Genomic DNA, 22,294 nt, shown 5'->3' on the forward strand with positions numbered 1-22,294 from the left:
GTTTCTCTTGGTCAACTTCAGCTAAATGAATATGGCATGTTTAAAGAATCAAACCATTCAAAATTATTGTTGCATATTACATGGGTTTGTTGGGTAAGGTTAAACTAAAAGCACACATTGAAGTGAAGCTACTAATAATCTTAAATGAGCTGCTTAACTCCCATCAACCTGGTAATGAGTACGGGTGAGGAAGCTAAATCAAAGACATGAGCCTGAAAATAAAAGATCTCCTTGGACAAATAGAATTTCCTATGGGACACATTTCTGAGACTTACAGAGACTACTCTACTTGTTTAAGGTGGAAATATCAATGATGAAACAACACAAAACTGGAATGAAATTACAAACAGTAATATTAACCCTAACACTGGTACTCAAAACAGTAATAAAAGTATGCAAAAAACAATATGGTACTATGTGCACAAGATGTAATCAATGACAAAATAGCAACACCAATATTGATCTAAAGCACCAGGTCTCAGGGTATATCTACTGCAATGAAAAAAGGATAAAACTGAACGAAATGATAGCAAAAGACATTTTAAAAATCAATGAGAGTCCCAAAGAATGCAACAATGAAGTAAAATGAAAGGAGGTTTTCAATTGCTAGCAGGTAATATATTACTGCTATTAAACTGAACTTTTTAATTTGTATGTACAATGCATGTATCAAGTCTGATTCCCATTATGAAGGCTACTTACAGGATCACACCTGTACAGAGGCTCACAATACTTCTCCAATGTGTACAGATACTTCACATTGTCCTTGGCTTCATTAGCACTGTCTGTGATCCTCTTGTCCAGTTCTTTCCATTTCTATCAATGTCAACAAAGCTGAGATGTAAGAGAGAGATTAGATCAACCTGAAACTTTATGACATTATATTTGTTTACCAAACTGCCTATTATGCATTCATCTGCTTGGATCATCTGTTTTCTAACAAAATAATCTTTCTAAGCAATAGAAATGTGGATTTCCATCTATATTGTAATAACATCCAGTTTAACATAAACTGATGATGCAAGCAATACCAAAGGAGAAAAAAAATCCTTCACATGAAACAAACAGATCTTCTGAAAAACTCCACTGCACTGTATTAGATGTGCATTTAACAAGCAAAAACATCAAGAGTCATTCTTTTGGAATTCTGCACTGTCAAAAGGTCAAGTAACATAAACAATGACATGTACAAAAGACAAAACTTCCTAATGTAGTTTGATACAACTTATAAAACAAACTCTTTGAGAGTACTGCCTTTAAAGTTCTCATGTTTTATTTCCAAATTTCCACACACTAATTTGTCTGAAAGTAACTTAACTCATTAACCCCTAGTGCCACTATAACTTGTCATACTTTACCTAGCTTGTATCCCGGGCACTGAGTCTGAGTGGCAGTATTAGTTTAGGCCTGTATCCCACACAAGTTAAATCGGCGCAAACCATTTGTTGATTTCAAGCCATTTCTTAATTATGCAGGCAGTTTAACCAATAAACTTTTAGCTTACACAGAGTGCACATTGCTGAACAACAACAAAACAATATTGACTCTGATGGCAGCTGAAATAGTGGAAATATTTAGATTTGAAAATGATGCAAAATCATGAGAATCAGCCACTGGGAGCAGACTATTACTTGATGAACTCTGATGGAGTGTTCACACGAGGTTAAGTTTGAAAGACAGATGGAAGTAGAATTTCTGTGTACACATAACAGAATTAATTTCATATGATGACAGTGTTAACTATTCAGTGTGAATTCATAATGGATTTAATGGATTATTCATCGCAAGAGAAGCAAACTGATTAGTAAATCATTTATTTTTACCTTTTATGCATGAGTTTTCTTTCTACATGCAGCATGAAATTTATACCATATGTACATAATTTTATTGAGAACTGCTGTGCCAAATTTTGACTTAATGAAAGGAATATAAATATAATTTTTCTTTTTTTACTGCTAATAGGCTCCTCTCTAAAAATCTGCAAGCCAAGTGCTGTCAGCAATTCTTACAGATACAGGCGCTGGTAAGACTAACGCTGCTCTAAGTGATCTATCTGCAAGTATGCTCTAGGAGATTGCCTAGCTGTTTGGCTCAGAGGCTAATGAGCTAAAGAGACATATTCGTTTATCAACTTCAGTGCTTTATATTCTACCTTCATAACCTTTGATTTGGCAATGTGAATGATGTTGATGACTGTCCTGCACTTATGGCTCTTGATCTGGTCCAGTAGGGCATTGAACCGGGCCATCAGCTGTCTCCAATGATCTAGTTCTGCAAAAGGCCCTGTGTCATCAGCCTCTTTACGCATCTGGTCACTTTCTGCCAAAATCTACAACAAGCAAGAGAAAAATGGACAGATCAATAAATGCTGCATGCTATTTTTAGCCTTTAAAAAATTGTAAATAGGATTTCCAACAGCAAAATATACAATCTCCAATCCAACTGATGCAGCAGCATACAGTAAAGGTTGAATTCTTTTTCACTTTTGCATTGCACAGCTTACCTTTTCCAGGATGCCAAGTCTCCACTTGAAGATCAAAATGCCCTCCTCCAGTTACTAATTGGAAGCTCAAAATAGAGCCAGGGCAAGGGGGGGGGGGGGGGGGCACTGTCAGGATGAGCCAAGACATGGCCATAATGGAGAACCAATGGAATCATTTTTAAACAGTTGGCATAAGCATACAGGCAATCCTACTTGTGACTGAAAGCATCCACTACCCAAACTTTCTAATCTGGCAATGGACAGACAAAGCAGGAGCTTGTTGTTCAGTCTATTTGCAAAAAAAGCCCACTATTGGACTCCACATTTTAGAGTGTGCCTGTGCTATGGACTGGTGCAGAGACCATTCTACAAGTACCATAAAGCCCCATCTGGATAAGATGTTCACGGGGATATTCCTTTCACCTGGAATATGCCAGAGAGTGACCTCATCCAAGACTGCTCATAAAAGGAGGTTCCAGACTCCCTCACAAAGATAAAAAGCATGTGAACCTCCTTGACAACTTAGATATGATATTACTGACATGTTGTCTAAGGTGACCAAACTACATTGCCCTTGACACACTCCTGTAGGGTTAGAAATACTCCCCACATTTCAAGGTTGTCCATTTTACCCAAGACCAAAGTCCCTGCAAAACTACCCCCACATCTAGTTCCAGGTCAGCACCCACTCTCAAATCTGATGCATCTATATATAGAAAGTGGGGTTCACGGTTGTCAGGCATATTAAACATTAAACCAAAGGGCAACCATTGTAGTCTGAAAAATGCTCATTATTGCCAGGCATCTCCATACAAGTTTTACCAGCCCAACATCAAAATTTACTAGTTCCTGCCATAAGAACTCAAATTTCATAAAAATTCTCTCTACTGTTGTAATAGATTTACAATATGGATACCATGGCAACCATTTACAATGTTCAAGGTCTATCATTTTCTCTCTATTAAAAATGAGCTCTGGACAGGTGTTAAGTTTTATAACAATTCTATGGTTTCAGAAAGGTTATTAGTATTGTTTCAAGATGGCCACATGGGAATTATTTTAACTCGTCAACATCAAAACCATGTAAGAATAAATATATGTATCAAATATATTAACATTCTATTCTTCAAAGTGATTTTGGAAGAGTAGAGATAACAAGGAACAGTCTAAAAGAAACTACAGAACAGATGATGGACAGTGAGCAGAAATCAGTATACAGATCCTGCACCATCACATAAGCTCTTGACTTTAACTCAACACACAATATGAATGAAAGGATTCTGTAAAAAGATATCAGATAATGCATACACAAGAGAAAACCACAAAAATGCTGTTATCTAAGCAGCACTTACAATGCTTATGCTTTCCACAGTTATTTCACCTGTACAAATATATTAATAAGTGTTACCATTCCCTATAATCTGCCACATGGGGATGGATCTGTTTCTAAACTGTTGTGCACATGAAGAAGCTAACCAATCATATTCAGAAGTCTCAAGACTGTATCTTAAATAGTGTAGTAGAAGTTTGCATGAGATAATATATACATGCACATCTGAACCAGCAGGATAACATCATCCCCATCTTTTCTTCCTAATTTATTTTGTTTGTTACACGCAAGTATTACTCTGAGATATTGGCTTACTTGCTCAATCTGTCTGCACCACTTTGTGGCAAGAACTTCCATGTCAGCAACAACATCTGGATTTGAAGCCAGCTGGATACACTGTGAGATGTTCATAGTTTGTTCATTCAAAAGAACTTTCTCACTGGTACTCTCTTCCAACATGATGCCTTCCCTAGCATAGGCTTGAGCACCTGAAAAAGGTCAGTCTAGTATATATGACTTGCATCAACTTTATGAGAATACAATTTACAAGTGACTGAGCTGATCCATACAAATACTGTACTTACGAAAATAAAAGGTTCGCTTCCTCATACCAGAAGTAATTCATGATATAAAACCAAAGTGTTATAAATTCAGTGAGAAAGCAAATTTTATAGTAAATTATACTTTTCCAAGAATACTTATAGAATCAAATTGACATTAGGAATATAAACTTGTTACCTCCTGGATCCAGCCCTACTAAAAGACACCAACAAAAATCTGTTTTGTTTAGATCATAAATGACAATAACTCTTGCACATTACCTCCCCTACATGTAGGCATGGAATGTTTTAAGGTCAATGCACTCACTAATGAGGATGCTCACATAGTGGGGTGGTTGGGAGAATCTTTATGTAATGTGATCAGGTAAGTATTCTCAGAGAAAATTTTACTTTAAAATATGCTTTCCCCTTTGAACACACTACCAAACCACAAAAGCATTAGCAGAAGAGATAATATTAAGTGGAACGAATGCTGAGCATCCTATCTATACTTGGGTATCCTTTTAGGGAAGAAAGATTGGATTCCCTATGTGAACAACGACCCTTTGACCTCCTTAGCAATATAGCCTATGGTCATGTGATGCATGACCACTCTATCAGGTTAATGATGATCACTGAAATCTTACCATCAAAAGTCACCGACAAAACCAGCAAGATGAGGTGTCTTTAGACTAAAAATGATATTAAAAACTCTTCTCATAAAACTCTGAATTTGCTTTCGTCAAATATAAATTGTTCAAGATGGACCTTAGTTCATACATATGTACATTTTCAACAAATTCAAAATTACATAATGATTAATTAGGAGACAATCAATGAAAGGATTTATTAACTAGTAAACCCTTTAAAAATTAGTTCTCTGCTAAAATGGAAGCCACTTTAAGATTTTAAAAAGATTTGTTCATAGTGTATGTAGATCAGCATCAAGAATAACTCAAGCTGCCCATTTTATAAATTTCAGTAAACTTTCTTGATTTTCTGTATCACTATTATCCCAGATAGAACAATAATATTTGAGGTGTGGCATGATATATACATTGTTGAATATCTCTTTCTGTTACTACAGCAGACAAGATATTATTCTGTTCTAGAGATAAAGTAGCGAGCACACTTTTATAATGACGTGATCATCCAAACTGAAACGAAGATAATTCAGGTTGACTGAAAGGGCATGGAACGAGTCTCACTCACCCTGCAAGATACAAGCCAAAGCTAAAGGTACATGTATAAGGAAATGGATTTTGTATGATAATAGCTTCAGCAAGCTCCAGGTTAATACCCAACCCTGTCTGGACAAATTATCGGCCACAACATGGAATGTGCCAAGACTGTATCATATTTGTTTGTTGATTTTAAGTTGGTAACACCAACAAAGACACTGCCAAACCAGCATGTACAGGTCTGCTATCTGGTGCCGTAATTTCTAAGACCTAAAAGGCATTTATCATAGCTTTCATTTCTATAAGGTTGATGTGGCCTGGTCCCCATTTGCCACAGACCGAAATGAAGACTGGCAGCATGTGGGCACCCCAACCTTACATCATGGCATCTGTACACACTATCATTCCTTGCTGGGGTTTCTCAAGAGGAATTCCTGTCTTAAGCCAACCATATTCACACCACTGACTCAGGAATAATCATACCTCATTTGTGATAATGGCCTTGTGACAGAGTGGACTGGAAAGGGGATACCATTGAGCCAGGAAATCATTTGATCATGGGCTTAAATAAATGTGGCCCAGCAGAAACAGATCTCCTGTCACATTCAATAATCTGAGGAGGTACAAAAAAATCTCTCAATGAAATGCAAGTCCTGTTACAAATGGACTCTATGGGTTAAACAATCCGTAAGATGCAGAAATGTGGGAGGCATACGAGATTAAGATGTAGTATAAACTCCACAAACAGGTGGACAAAACACTAATAATATAAATTAATATATAAATTAGCTAGTCAGCGGGTCAATAATTCACTTAGGACACCCATAATAAACAGAGTGCACAAAACTAAAGAGTGTTTGTAAACAGATGAAAGTCAACATTAATAAATGATACTGTGTTGTATCATGAGGTCTAAGATGACCAAGTGACATAGTTAGAAATTTCACAAAATATCTTCCAAATTCAAAAAATAACCTGTTTGTGAATCCATATACATATATAAATACAAAAATGTCAATTGATGGCTTGAATTTCATACAAAAATACTTGGATTTAAAGGAAGGTTTATTTTGTACTACACTGTAAATGAAAGAGTTATTGCCCATTGTAATTACAGAGACAGAAAAGACAAATTTTCATATTCAACAAAGGCTAAATTCAGGAGGTAGCATGCTTATATTTCTGATGTAAATGTAATCTGGGAATGTATTCAAAGATGCAATATAGTTTCTAGATCTACAGACTTAACAAGCTCAGCCTTTCATTTGCATGGTATCCCATTAATATCATCTGATCTCACTTTACTGCAGAGCTTATCTATGACAATAATAATATAAGCTTATGGCAGAGCAAAATAATTGGAATTCAGTCTCTAGAGTACAGGGTAACAGGCTTAGCCAATCAGACACAACATCACCTCAAAATATATGCGTAGATTATGTTCCTAATATAACTCATCCAACATCCTGAAAAAGACTATTTAACAAGTTTGATAAAATCTAGTCAGAAATACAGTTGCCAGATTGCTCAAAGGCTCAGCCAATCAGACACAAGATCACATTAGATAATATGCATGAATTTTGCTCATAATTTCACTGAAACAATGTCTTCAGGTCATAGGTCTATTTACCAAGTTTAAATAATATCCTAACAAAACTTAAGTCTCAAGATTGGAAATAAATCACATCATCAATAAATAAAAAGATATGCCAAATTGGATCTTACTCATCATCTGAATTGTCCAAGATCTTCAATATACAGGATATATTCCAAACTTGCTCAAAACTATATCACCAAATATGGTTTCCCAAGTGGAAAACAATCTCAGCCAGATAAATGCAAGATTACATTCTCAATATGCAGGGTTCTCACTCACTCTTGAACCCATCTTGATGGAAGGACCATATTTTTCAAGTTCAATCCAAATTGGATCAGGCCTATCACTTCCTGAGTAGCAACAAGATCAGCCAATCAGATACAGAAATGTAACAAGATGTCAGATAGCTGATGCATGATTAGTCTGCTTATTATCGAAATCATCAGAAATCTTAATAATGTAGGTATATATTCCAATTCTGACCAAAATCAAATCAGAACCCATCTGAGATTTTGATGATACAAATCCATATTCCAGAGTGGTAACAACCAATAGCTGACATACTGATAATGCACAACACATAACAAATGACACAAGGATGACAAATGACACACAAATGAGATGAGGTCATACCATCAACTTACTTGGCCTCTTGGACAGGAGGTAAAAAATCTATCCCAACAAAAAAAGTGTGAAACCCATTAATCCAGAGAGTGCTGTTCATGGTCCTTTAATATGAATTAAGAATCAAGATAAATCACCGTGAGAAAATGAGAACCATGTATGTCACATTATATGCCCACACTATGTTGAATAGTCCTGTATCTAGACAACACATGAAGGGGATGGTTGATTCTGGAGACTACTGACCAACATATCTCATTGACCTGGACCTTTGGTCAAGATATACGGTCAAAAATTAAAGTTAATATCCATATGTATTTTTCTTCTTTCAATCAGCGACCCTGATCTCAGATGCCAAAATGAATTGGTTTCTCTCTTATCCAATGTATAATTTACAATCATGGTCACAGTACCAAGAAGAGAACTGAAATTTTTCAGCAGAACCTATTCTTCTTCATTCAATCAATGTGACCATGTTCAATTACCTGTCCATCCTAATATTAATAGAATGCTCACAGAACCCCTGAAATATTTTTAAGAAGTTTGCATGGACCTCCAAAAGTTTTCAAGGAGTATTTTCTCTTAGAGAAATTTAACTTTCTCCAAGGTACTCTTAACTGCCAGTGCTGTGCATCAGTAACCATGACCTTCAAACCATGAAACTGATAAACTTCTTTTCTGCCCCAACTGCAAGCCATCTAAGTAAGTTTGAAAACTAGATGGTGCAGACAAGACAACATAATACACTTCACCTAATAAGAAATATGCTCATACACACACATATTATAAAGATGCTGGGTATTACAGGTAAAACCAATTTACTGCTGAATATTTTTCCGTTGGTACTTACTGTTGTACTTTTTCACTGTACTGGTATCTCAGTAGTTTCCATCAGTAAGGAATGTACAGAAATCCCAGAGGAATCTTGTTCAGACTTTAATGATATTAACAGTGTATTTTCATTATTCATGACAAATGAGTTGTTTTCTTTACAAGGTGGTTATTATTTGTCACAAATGGTTAATATTAGAAACATAACTATATTTGTGATCCATTAATTCCATTTGACATGTGTGACACATGTCAAAGTTGTGGCCATAAAGAATGTTGTGAAACAAATTCCAGACAAATCCAACTTGAACTATTTTTTAAAATAAACAAAACAAACAAACAAAAACAAACATGTCACGTTTAAAAGAAATTTACTAGCAAATGTAAATGTGTTAAGTCTATGTACTCTTATGTAAGACTATGAATCATCCCACAATTTTCAGAAGTGCAAGTGCTTTTTACCTGAACTTTATGTAATTTCTCAAGTCCACTAAATATTTTCTACTTTGATGAGTAAGTGTGTTTGATGTTTACAGGCCATCTCTGAAAAATGTCTATCCTGGGTGTTGGCATCCCACTCAAAGTTTCACTGAATGTTTTATCAATAGTGCAGCTACAAAATTATATGCTTCCATATCAACACTTCCTGTTTTAATAGGCTTTCTAATGTCTGCACACTATTTTTCACAATATCAACCTTAGTATCAGCTTAATCATCCCACTTTTAAATATGTTAACAGTTTTTAGATTGTAACTTGTACAACAAATAACATACATGTAGCAAATTCATCTACTAAAAGGTACTGGACATTTAATTTTTAAGGAAGGTCTGTGATTTTCTTTGAAGCTGAAATGTTTTCTTTTTTCTCAATATAATTAGTACTTTTTTTTACAAATAATATCATGGACATAATATGCTGCTATTTTGCTATAAATCAGAGCAAGATATATTTTCCAGCAGAAATTAAACAAAAAAGTGCCAGGCCCTGTCCCAGAACACTTAATTGTTGACACCAAATATATCTGCAGTATATTGTATTAAGTACAGCTGGCTACTGAAAGAAAGTTTGTAACACTGTGTATCACAGTATTTACAAATGTACCACGGAATACCACAATTATATTGGGGACTAAAAATTCAATGTTCTGGGATAGGGGCCTGACACTTTATGGTTTAATTTCTCTCTGTCAATTGTTAGAAAGATATTTTACTTTGATTTATAGCAAAATAACACCATATTATATCCATGATATTATCTGGAAAAAGGTATTATCTTCAGATAAAAAGAAAGAAAATATTTCGGCTCAAATAAAATCATGGTCTCACCCCCACCCTACTCCAGAACTTAAATCACCAACACCTTATATTACAGGATTGAATGTCAACTGTTGTATAACCTGCAATCTAAAAGCCGTAATTAAAGTGGCATGATTAAGTTTATACTATAGCTGATACTGTGAAAGACATCATGCTCACAAGCTGACATTAAAAAACCTATTGATAAAAATTGAAAGTGTTGATACTGATGCCACCTTTCTACTAGCTATAGTATTGGTATAATAAGTAGAAAACAGCCAATATAAAACATACTTTCTAAACAAACTAAAAAATATTTAGTGGACTTGAGAAAATGATGCCAAGTTCAGACAGGAAACATGTGCGCTCCTGAAAATTGCAGGATGACTCAATGCCTTGCAAAGGAATACATATACTTAACACATTTACATTTGCTACTAAATAATTAAAACATTATGTGGTCTTTTGTTTTTTTTTTAATCCAAAATATTTCCTTAAGTTGGATATGGCTCAAACATGTTTTACAACATTCCATCTGGCCATTATGTACGCATACATGGCACCTTTCAAAAATGTGATTAAAGGATCATAAATATATATCCAAAACTACATGTTTTATTCCAAATGGGCAGAAAGAAAAGGTTTGATGTGGGACAGGAATATGTTGAGGCCATCTGGCAGAGACTATGTTAATACGCTGTATCAAACAAGTTCATTTTGAATTTATTGCATACCTATTTTAGTCACTCATTCTTTTCAAATACTGTAATGTGTACTTTTAAAAACTTTAGTCATCTGGCATTTTATGAAAGATATTGTACAACCTCTGAAAAATCTCCATACACACCTATGTATCTGGGTCTAGGCCTATAATATTTTGTGTCATCTGAGTCTGTCTGCATTGCTGAGATGGTAATTTACTCAGTAGCTTTGAATGTTTCAAAAATTGTTGTATGGGATATGATTTGATTTAAACTGCAGTCATTGGCAAGTGGATTGTTGCTTACCTCTGATGGAACATAGGTTTTGAACCAGAAGTGACCATTTCTTTATACAATGTACTTACTGAAAATACACACTCCACTTCCAAGTACATTCAAGGGCAAAAGTTAAATAAATAACAGTACTTAAAGAAGTCAATTTTAAACAGCAAGCTCACTATTTAACATAACTTTCAAAGTCGAAATTTTTATGTTTTTATTATGAGAAATTATTCATACATTAAACATAACGGTGATAATTTAAACATGTATTTGTTTTTAAAAAATGATCCAGTCTTTACACACAAAATAGTATTTTAATAAACATTTTAGCATTTTTTAACAGGAAAATTCTAAAATATATTGTTTTGTTATCTTCTATTTTTTTCTACATAAACAGTAGTTAGAAGTTAAGATATAAACAAACAGTGCCATCCCCAGTGTGTGTCCCAGTAATAAAAAGTGGAACAAGATGGAATTTTTATAGTTTTGTCTTACTCAAAACAGCTGCTGCTTTCTGTAATATGTCTACATTTATGTTGCAAATGTATTTTCAGTTTTATCCTCCGATTTACTAAATAAATTCATTTCCTCTGTAATTTTAATAGACAAATTTTAAGTTCCTCAATTTAAACTTCCTCCGTAAAAAAAATATAATTCCATATACCATGAATTTTAAACTCTGATTCTGAAATGGATCTTAGCCAAGTTTGGTATTTTAGATGATTTACACTGTGGTATGTCCCTGAGAAATTAAGTATCGGGTCAAGTTTTGTCCAAATGTGGGGTATTTCTAACCATGCTTTGACATGCCCTTCTTACTTTGTCTTGAATTTACCAAGTTTCAATACAAGATTTCAGCACCAGCAATATACCCTCTCTCTTGATATCTGTGTCTGTGTCTGTGTGTGTGTGTGTGTGTGTGTGTGTGTGTGTGTGATTTGGATTTTTAACATAGCTTTAAAAAATTTAAATCATATCACTACGATGTCTGCAGTGTGGCAGTTTATAGTGACATCTAGCAGTGAGGCTTCATGCTGCAAACATGTAGAATGATGTCCCACACAGTCACATTATCCTAACACCAAGAAAAACCAGTCCTAACACTGGTGCCAAGTGAGGCAGCTGCTAGTACCATTTTATAATTTTTGGTATGACTCAACCAGGGTTCGAATCCGCAACCTCCTACATCTGAAGCAGACACTCTAATACTAGGCCAGCAAAGCAGTCTCTTTTGATATGCATCTGAGAACTCATTGTCAAAAATTATGTCCAACTCAACTGACTTCTCAGCCTAGATACAGTGAAATGCACATAAATTGCTCATCGCTCCTTACAGTACTCTCACATTAGCCACAGTGACAAAAGCATCCATTTTCATCAAATATCAATCCATTTCTTGAAACTGCAAACACAAGTCGGCATTTTTGAATAATTTAAAATGTACAGCAATAAATCATTCCAGTTATTATATAGGTGGACCATTAACTAATATTTCAAGTTTAAAAAGTAGCTCCAAGCTGAGTGTGCCATCTGGAATCGAACATCAGTATCAAATACAGATCAGTCAAGAATGATTAAATGGGTATGTAATAAAATTAAATGTTTTATATTCACTATCAATTTGTGACAATTACAACCAATTTATAAAAATAGTTAATCTGTTTAACTACTGTCATGATTAAATAAATCAATTTTTAATAACATGTACATTGTAAAAAAGATTCCTCATGAATTTCTGTAAAATTCCGTAATTACTGAAAATACTGACATACCAGTACATTGAAAAAGTACCATGCTACATACAACTAGAAAAAATACCATAGTAAACAAGTATACAATGCACCTCTAGTAGTAATTATCATGGTAATTCACAATAACCATGCTATAAAATTGTGGTTCCCAGTTCTAATAGATCTGTATATATTCATGTCACCAACATTTAAAGAAATGTAGCCGGTAATACATGTAACAAGGTCTCCTAACATTTAACTATATGAACAATTCTGATAATAACAAACTTCTTATACAAGTATTTGAATAATGATTAATAATTCTATTGATAATGATAAAAAAGTACTAATGAATCCATTGTAAGAAATAGTGACATCGAAGGCAACAAACACATACTTCGTAGATAATTGACAAAGTTGTCAAAATTGTCCACAAATGATTTCTTGGTCTTTCTTCCAGGTGGTGAGTTCATCAGTACACCCCAGTTCTGCAAATTTTGCAGACAGGGTTGATAAATCCGTGAAAAAACCTCCTCAAAAGTTGAAAGGATTCCATCCTTGGATTGCACATTGAAGAAACCAAACAGAATCTCCTAAATACAATAAACATGGTGAACATCAGACATTAGCTTGTGCTTTCAGACTAATTATTATTATCAAATACTACATTGAAAATATAAATGTATCAGGGGTCAAAATAATGTTAACTTATCTTGCCCAACATTTTTTCCCAAAACTTAATATGGCAGAAAGATCTTTGACAAATTCAATAAAACTTTCAAAGAATGAAGTATTAATAGTTTGTGAAGCATTATTATGTTAATACTGTCTAAAATTTGATATGCCACTATATCTATACATAATCTTCATTAGAACTAAGAAATGTTGATAATTAACTGAATTATGGCAATTTTTTTCATGATCAGAAAGTAAGAAAATTACTCCAAAAGGACATAAGAATGTAAATATGTTTGTGCCCCCCTCTCTTTTTTTTGAGCATGCATGCAGGTGATCAAAAAGTAAACCAAGCCCATTTTTCATCGAGATCTAAACTCCAAAGTAGTCATCATATGCAACTCTGCAAGAAAGCGTGATGTGCAAAGCTATTCACCAAGTGATGCCATAGCAACTCCATCAGGACACGAGGAGATATGGTGGAGTTATTTTTTAAAATTCTATCCACTCTTTCTCCACACCACAGCATCACTTGGGTTTCGAAAAATCACATGAGCTGTACTGTGTATGGGAAATATATAATTCCATATGAAATATATATGTAATTCAAGACCATATCATCACACTGTTTGCAAACCACAGAACACTCAGAAGTGTATTAACCAATATGTGTTAGTTATTCTGTTGCCTGATTCCAAATTTGTATTTTTATAAAAAAAGGTTTTAAATGTTACATTTTTTTCTTCATAAATACAATTTAGACATTTGACAGAATATTACATACATACTACGTTATTCATTAGCATGGTGAAACATGCATATGTTGTGACTGGCTTATTCTCAACTTTGCAATGAACAACAATTTTTCTTACAATGTATCAGATTTTCACATTTCAGCAAATAATTTAACTAACTGAGGGTAGGGATCCCAACAACAAATATAGGAAATTCTTCTTTATGCATTATTCAAAACAGAATAATATTCTTTGAAAGAGGGGTAAGTTATGTAAGGATTCTTTGAAGAAAACTACTTTTATTTTAATGTTACCAATTGGTCAACATTTTTCTTTTCAATAATATATGTCTCATTTAAAATATAATTATTCTAAGTCTTCCAGTAGAAACATACTTCAATGAAACCTTTTTATATTCATTATTTCAAACCAAAAATGTCTTATCTTCTGAAGGAAAAATGTCTGGGTTTTTTTAAGTCTCTTTGGATCATTGAGACTAACTATTGTTAAAATCATCTCAAATGGACCTATATCAAGTGGCAGGCATTCCACAAATATGGTTCATGCAGTATTTTTTAATGACCTGTGTAAGTTTTCAAGGAGTGTATTTTCTTAAATAAGTTTAACCTTGTGTACATAAATTATGTTACTTTGTTTCTCACTGTATAAATAGGTACAAAAGTAAAAGAAAAGAAAAAAAAACACAAATGGACCACTATAACAAGGGACACTATACTATCTGATAACTACCAGTGTTATGTCATCTGAGACACCAAATTTATTTATTTATTTGGAAAATATGAAACTATCAAAAAATTTGAATTTAAAAAGCGATGCATTTTATTCAGTTTAAACATTCTGCAATCCCTCAGAGAAATTTAAGAAGTTCATGATGAAATTTAAGGAGTTGTTCCAGAATTTTTAAGGTACTTTCAAGGTTATAACAAACTTTTTGGTAACTCAGGTTTCCATGGCAACTATCCGAATTAAAGGATTCTTCAAATATGTAAAAACAATTAAATGTATGCTTGAATCAAGAAATGAAAATATAATATAAATTTGTTATGAATACCTCATGCATATTCTTCTCACTCAGAGTAACATCCATCCTTGCCTTCAGAAAGTACACACAAACCCCAGCCAATCTTTCTCCACCACCACTCGTGACTCTGAGACGAAGAGTCATAGCCCCTTTACTAGCACCATGTATGGTCCTTCCACACTCTACAGCAAAAAGACAACATAGATCAATATCATAATATTAATCATAATAATAAAAAAAGAACAACAACAACAATACCATTATTCAAAGAGGGTGACAAGATTATTTGCATGTACTAGATGATCCTCGTGGCCATCTATTATATGCATATTTACACATACAGTACAGGAACATACTCCAACTAAGTACATTGTGTACATATAGTACAATGATTCTAAGACAACAAACTGGAAGGTTTCAGAATTTATACAAGTTGTAATGTATCTGTCAAACCAAACAAGTTCCACTTTTCACTCACCAAATTAGATTAAAATTAAATGCATTTATATTTTTACTTTCTCTAATTTTCTATGGGATTCTGTTCCATGGCCCTGAATATCAAAAACTTTTCTTAAAGATTTCTTTATCTGGTTTTGGATTGGTAAGGTAGTTAGCTGACATTGATCCAAAACTGGGAGTGTTGCATTGTTTCCATCAAATAGTTCCTTGATGTAAAATGATGCCATATTGTTTGAAACATTGTGCACAGGTTTAACCTTCCTCAAAGCTACTTGTTCACTTACAGTTAATATGTTAATATCCTTCATTACATTTGGGATTTTTTCAGCATTAGCTACTAGGAGTCTGCAAGCCCGTTTTGCCCCCAAAACACAACAGTAGTCTAGGCATAGGTGATTATTGCTTTTATAATATATTAACCTATGTTTGGTGGACAGAGATGCCTAGTAACCACAGACATAATTTGACAATGCACTATATGATTTGAATCGGGGGTCAGGGCAATGGGAAGGGACAAAACTAACTTTAATTATGTCAGACTTACTGGCTGCTACTGTGTAGATTTTACTTTCTGCTTTGAAAAAACTCATCCATTCAATGTGTATACATCCTCCCCCCCCGAGCTGAAATTGGTCAGTAAGACACAGTCCACTAGTGCACTTCACATGCCCAAGGACAGAAACAGTCTTTTCATAGATAATGCTCACACCTTGACATCAGCACAGGGTGGGAAAAGGACATTCAGCAATAGTGACTGGGAAGTATAGTATAATTAAAATTAATTTTACACCTTCATTATAATAGCAGTGATAACTTAACCTGTTGCTATTACAGTGTGACCCAGCTATAGCGTGCTCCGTTATAACACGAATTCAGTTTTAACAAGGTCATGGTGTGGCTCCCAAAATTTCAAATACACCACTCCCTCAATAACTCGCGAACCCACTTATAATGCAGTGTCAGGCGTGGATCCCATTTGTTTAACCCGATAGTACACAAAATTATTATCCCTATTTGTTGAACTTTAAGAAAATCGCAATCAAAATTGGTAACGGAAACTTTGATGTTTCACTCATTTTATCATTGAAAACGGTAGATAGGACCTGGACATTTTAATCAACACCATGAAACATCAAATTTAAAAATAGCTCATACAATTTTTTACATTTTCTTTCCAAACAACATTCCTAGTACAACGCAATTAACGATATGTAAGGAAATTTCGATCAATGAAAATGTCACTTACGCCAAGTGGAGGTAGTACTTTAATAAATAAATACAAATTCAATAATTTTTTTATCAATTGAAATTTGTGTTCTAGTTCCATCTTTTAGTTCCTTTTAAATGTAATCATCATAAATGCAATGTGTCCTCTTGTAATTAAACATGAAATGCATCAATCTATGTCAGCATTTCTCTGAGAACCGAATTAAGTGCCGACCGTGTTTTGATAACTGAATTGCAGCAGTATTTGTTGTATTGTTGCAGCTGGCCTCCTTTCTATTATCACGTAAATCATGTCTTTTGAATAAAAAAAGAAGGTGGAAAAAAAGAAAAGTTAAAAGGCACAAAAATCAGACCAACTTAAAATCTAGCGACCTCGGTCGTATGTCAGGTGAACTAACTTCATTTGATCAATCGAACACTGTAACACACGTTATTGTGTATGTAACAGAAACTACCTTAAATTAACCAACTCTTTCATAACTGTCATCAAACATAACAAGGCAGCCAAGCGAAATGAATACTTCGTAAAATATCGAGCTTGATTTCACACATACGGACAATTGTGGGCAAGCGAGGTTCAGAGAATTCTTGAAATGGCATTTAGAGATATCCTCAGGGATGATAAAAAATTTCATTATTACTTCCAATGAAATCACGAAATTAACATTGTACTAATTGAACAATAAAAGTTTGAGTTTCGACGTAGACATGTCATGAAATAAATATCGCATGTTTTTGAAAAAAAGGAATCTTGTTTGGTGGTGTATCAACAGTTAGTCTAGTTAGCAAATTATGGACTACCGATTTGGCAAGATACTATTAAACACCACTACGGGAACCAGACTCATCAAGAAAACAAAAAGCAGTGACATAATACACAGATGTTTCGTGTACACGTGATGGTTGTTCAAACCAGTTGGAATGATCTTTTATACCATTGGATATTTTGTAAAATAATGTTATTTAAACTGAATAATGAACAACGTCATTAGAAAAAGCGCATTATTAAAAATTATTATAGACGTGATTGTAAAATGAGGATTCAGTCATTAAACAGCCCAGTTCCCTAACGCCGCCCCACCCCCACCCCATGCCATTTTCTCAATGTCAAAGCGATTTTATTTCAATTTTTGGAGGTCCCTCGGTAACTCGCTCCTCGCCGCTTATAGTGTGATCTATGTTTATGGACCCCGTTGTGCGCAAGTTATCGAGGGAGAGGTGTATATAGCTAATATTTGTCTTTGATTGCAGATTATATATTCAGATTATTAATATTTGGATGTAAACATATTCATGGATGTTGAGCTCAAGGTCTAGCATTTTTAGAAATTAGAATGTTGTAGAAGCAAACTACAACTATGATGATAAAAAGAACCCTCATCCTAATTCTGTAATTGTGTCTTAGCTTTTTACTTCAGCATTGCTGGTTTTATACCCCAACATCAGTCTTAGTGGAATCAATTTAAGTTGTGTTTCAGTTAACACATTATTCACTGCAATTATAAAGTGCTAATTAATACTTCTTAGACTAAATAACGTTTGGGATTACTGTAAATTCATTCAAGGCCATTTTGGATTATATCAGTGTGATACATCCAGACTGTTGGCACATTAGCACACCTGAGGCTACTGGCACATCAGCATGCTCAAATCTGGAATTTATTTGGAAGACCACTGGAATTCATTCAGAATTCTATACATATGGACTTGTATTAGAACTTTCAGGACTATTTGGAATTTAATTCATAATACTTTAAGTTATTTTTAAATTTTTCACTTTGTATTTAAGGGATATAAAATTATTTGTTGAATTTTACAAAACTTGCTGGTTTTCATTCTTTTCCATTACTTCATTTTAGAACAATAGTCATAATGATACCTACCATAATTCTCAAAAATAATAATTAAGCTAACACTCAAGTGGATTAAGAACCTAACTTCAAGGTTATACATAACCACAAAAATTGTGAATAACTCTCGGGAGCTCAAATCGAACAGAAAAAATGCTAAAAGTTATGCACTTAAAGGAAAAAATTTATATCGCAATATTCACACATGAAGCAAAGGCAATATCTCTTCTATGGAAATTAAAGCTGAAGTAATGTCAACAACTGAAAAAAGAAAAAGAAATAACAGTGCACATGAGCAAGGAATCTGTGGTTTGGACCAAGGATGTTGCGGTATTCCAGAACCTTTTAGTTCCCTCTATGGAAGGATGAATTCTCATCATATCTGTGGGGTATTTTCACTGCAGAAAAAGCCACCTATGGAATTACAATCGGTTATGTATTACTAATATTAGTCATAAAATAAGCTCTCCTGTACTTTAGTAAAGGTTAGCTTAGAAAATTACCTACTTTCTTTATGTGAAACATAGCAGAAAGTACACCACTGCAATCATCCATTCACTGCATCATCTTCCTTCATGTGATGTCAATATTGATTCAAAATTGTAGGTATAATGCTTATTCCATATTTTAGATTTTTTCATATTTGGTGGACATTTTGTCCATACAGACTGTCCAATCAATCTTTGTTGTATTTCTTTTGTGTTTAACGCCATTTCTCAGTACAACAGGGTTCATATTAAACTTTGAATGATAAATTCAAAGACCTTTCCCAAACTTTCAAAGACCACAAAGAAGCAATTTCCAATACCTATTTCTGCTATCATTTTGTATACAGGTTATATGAGAAAACAACAAATGCAAAATACAACAATATTGTTCAATGATAAAATTCAAACTATAATAATTTCCTAAAATTGCTATATAATGATTTGGAAGATAGGTTAACATTCATTGTTATTTCAGAAATATGTAACTTATGCATCAGATTTAATACAAAATAAATTGTTCTCTTAACAGACATCAGCACTGCTTTAAATGCATTATTCTAGCTGTTGTTTTTTCTCTTCATTCATTTTGGAAAGAGATGCCACTGCTGTCATCTTTTCCTCTGCTCTTCTCCTAAAAGCATTTTACTCTGTGACAAGCACAAGAGTCCTTTTAACTCTGCTTCTTCTGCCTTCTAAAAAGAAGAAGCATGTAGGCTGGCAATGTCAGCTTCAAGATGCAGCTTTTTGACTTCAAGTTCCTCCACTTCAGTCATGGCTAACTCCCATTTCTTTCATTTTCTGATTTTCTCCTCATGCTCCTCCTCTGTTTCTTCTTATCCATAGGCCTGGTAGAAGGAGGCATATGTCATCATTTAATTGCTAATGATGATTTCCAAAGGTCCACCTGCTTTTCTCATTGTGTCATTGATTAGTCTTTGAGCTCTGAGGCTTTCTCTCATGAGGTTCTCAACAGATATCTGTTTGCTGACAGACAATCCTCTCTCCACTGTTGCCTGCCCATGTGACAACAACATTTTCTGGAAAACATATTCCTTTCTTTTGGAAAGGACGGAATAAAACACTTCATCAAGGCAGTCATATTGTTCTACTGAAGCATTTCAGGACACACGGTACTAATTATACGGAAGAACTGTGAACCAGTCTAGAAATGGGTGAAGAAATGATAGAGTATTTACAGGTTTGGTGGTCCATAATTGGTTAATAATGAAAATTAAAATTTTAGGAAAACTATCTTTTGAGACCTTATCCTATATGTAATGTAAGAAAAATATTGACAAATTTCTACTGATGCAATTTTAGCATTTTTACAGGCTTGACTCAGGAGTACTCAATACTGAAAGTAGCACCTGATTCATTTGGTGCAGAATCAATAACACGTGTTTCATGCACATGTATGTAAACAAAGTGCTGCGGGTCATATGGTGTTCTCCACACATAAGCTTGCACCAAGGTTAGATGCGCATGAAGAATTATAGATGTCATTATTATCACGCAGAAATTTTAAGTTATTGAATTTTGAATATGATAGTGTTTCCATATGTTTACCATTGGAATGGAATTAGTACCGTGAGTCCTATATGCGACCTATACCATAATAGGAGCTTGTTGTTTCCATGGTTACCACGTGCATCCAGGGTATCAATTTGGTGGTTGTTACATATGACAATCATAATGGAGTCTTTTTTTCATGGTTTGCATGTGATTTTGGAGAAGAAATCAATACCAAACACAGATGGGAAGGGTTGTATACAATGGACAGGGGCAGTAGATAGCTCAGGCTATGGGAAAAAGAGAATAGTATGGCCTGATGGCACAATTTCATATGTTGGTGTCCACAGATTGGCCTATATGGTTAAATACCATTTAACATATGCAACAATACCAAAAGTGGGGGTGGGGGGAGAAATTTTAAATGTAAGCCACTTATGTCACAATCGCGTATGTATCAATACTGATCATTTAACTTTAGAGACACATTCAGTAAATCAAAGCAGAGAGCATTGTAAAAATCAAGGACTGTGCACAAAACTGCACATGCCGCATTGCCTCAACCTGTAGAAATGTACTAAAATGGAGGTTATTTATGGTAAGAATGTTCATACTTTGCTTTTATTTTTTTAGCCATAATGCACATTAATTTGCCTTTGTTGTAATTCTTTTCTTCTTGATGTTTCTCATAGAGTTTGTAAAGAAATGCCCTTTTCTCAGATTTTTTTCTCTTATATACTTTACTTGCTTTATATATTTTATCTCTGCTATATATATCTTGCTTGCTTTTCAGATGTTGTGACACAGAACTGCAAGCTGAAATTGGACATCCAATAGATTGACATAGCCTAACCAGAGATTCTCCAGGTCCATGGTTGCAATTATGAACAGAACTATGAACCCTGCCATGGAAGTTTCTCTTAAATGTTATATTCTTTGGTAAGCTGCGTTTTATCCTTCGATTCACTGATTCCACTTTCTGAGTGTTCTTGTTTAATTTTGTTTCCAACACTGTAGATTTACCTAGCCGGTACTCAACACACATGCGTAATGTACACTCCTCTCTCTCACTGGATATTTTCAGTTTGAAATCACTTGGCAAGAATGTACTTCTATCTATCCAGCTTGTACCAGCTACCCAGCACACATTAGACTGCTAATGACAAAGAATATGATCACCTTGATAACACTTAACTATTGCATCTGTTGCATAAGATAGATTACTTATTAACTTTGGTGTACATGTATCATATATTTTAAATGATTTTTCAAATTCTGCCTGGCACCTCTTACTCAGATCAAGTGCAAAGTTGTTTCACATCTTTTCTCTCAGTTTTTTTAGTTCTTCCTGGCATCAAATCAATTAATTTGCTCTGACCTTTAATGAACTTTCTATGATTTTGAGCCAGATGGCGTGTATCAATATGATTTACAGAGACTGTTTCAGTTATTCCTTCCCTCTTAAGGTCCAGGCTAGCCCGGTAACTAGAAGTGTCTGGATCAGTTGTCATGTTGCGTACCTCTATATTGTCTGTTTTCTTCAAATGTATAAGCCCTTCCTTACATAATGTGTATTCATCTCTAATATTTGTTTGTAAACTTATATTTGCTGAGCAGTGACACAGATTGGCATCATCATCAGATGTATGCATTTTACCCAATGTGCATAGTTTATTCTTTGTTGTTATACCAATTACCTTTTTCTCAGGAGTAGTG

At 34.2% G+C, this 22,294-nt stretch overlaps 1 protein-coding gene and 1 long non-coding RNA gene across 2 annotated transcripts in view; one reads left to right on the plus strand and one right to left on the minus strand.

Moving 5' to 3' along the window:
- Positions 1 to 22,294, minus strand: part of LOC149776300 (dynein axonemal heavy chain 8-like) — a 565,538-nt gene that overhangs the window by 498,929 nt on the left and 44,315 nt on the right. The window contains exons 5-9 of the mRNA XM_089942774.1: positions 15,076 to 15,227; positions 12,992 to 13,187; positions 4,128 to 4,300; positions 2,153 to 2,329; positions 703 to 816 (exon numbers count right to left, since the gene is read on the minus strand). Of these exons, the coding sequence (XP_089798900.1) occupies positions 703 to 816; positions 2,153 to 2,329; positions 4,128 to 4,300; positions 12,992 to 13,187; positions 15,076 to 15,227 (812 nt within the window). The remainder of the gene's footprint in view (positions 1 to 702; positions 817 to 2,152; positions 2,330 to 4,127; positions 4,301 to 12,991; positions 13,188 to 15,075; positions 15,228 to 22,294) is intronic.
- On the plus strand, positions 1,563 to 21,517 carry LOC149776302 (uncharacterized). The gene is made up of 2 exons (XR_016416288.1): positions 1,563 to 1,804; positions 21,372 to 21,517. It is a non-coding gene; the product is annotated as an uncharacterized LOC149776302 (long non-coding RNA).

Source organism: Sinohyriopsis cumingii, chromosome 18 (genome assembly GCF_028554795.1).
Source record: "Sinohyriopsis cumingii isolate HCF-2022 chromosome 18, ASM2855479v2, whole genome shotgun sequence".
NCBI classification, from domain to species: Eukaryota; Metazoa; Mollusca; class Bivalvia; order Unionida; family Unionidae; genus Sinohyriopsis; species Sinohyriopsis cumingii.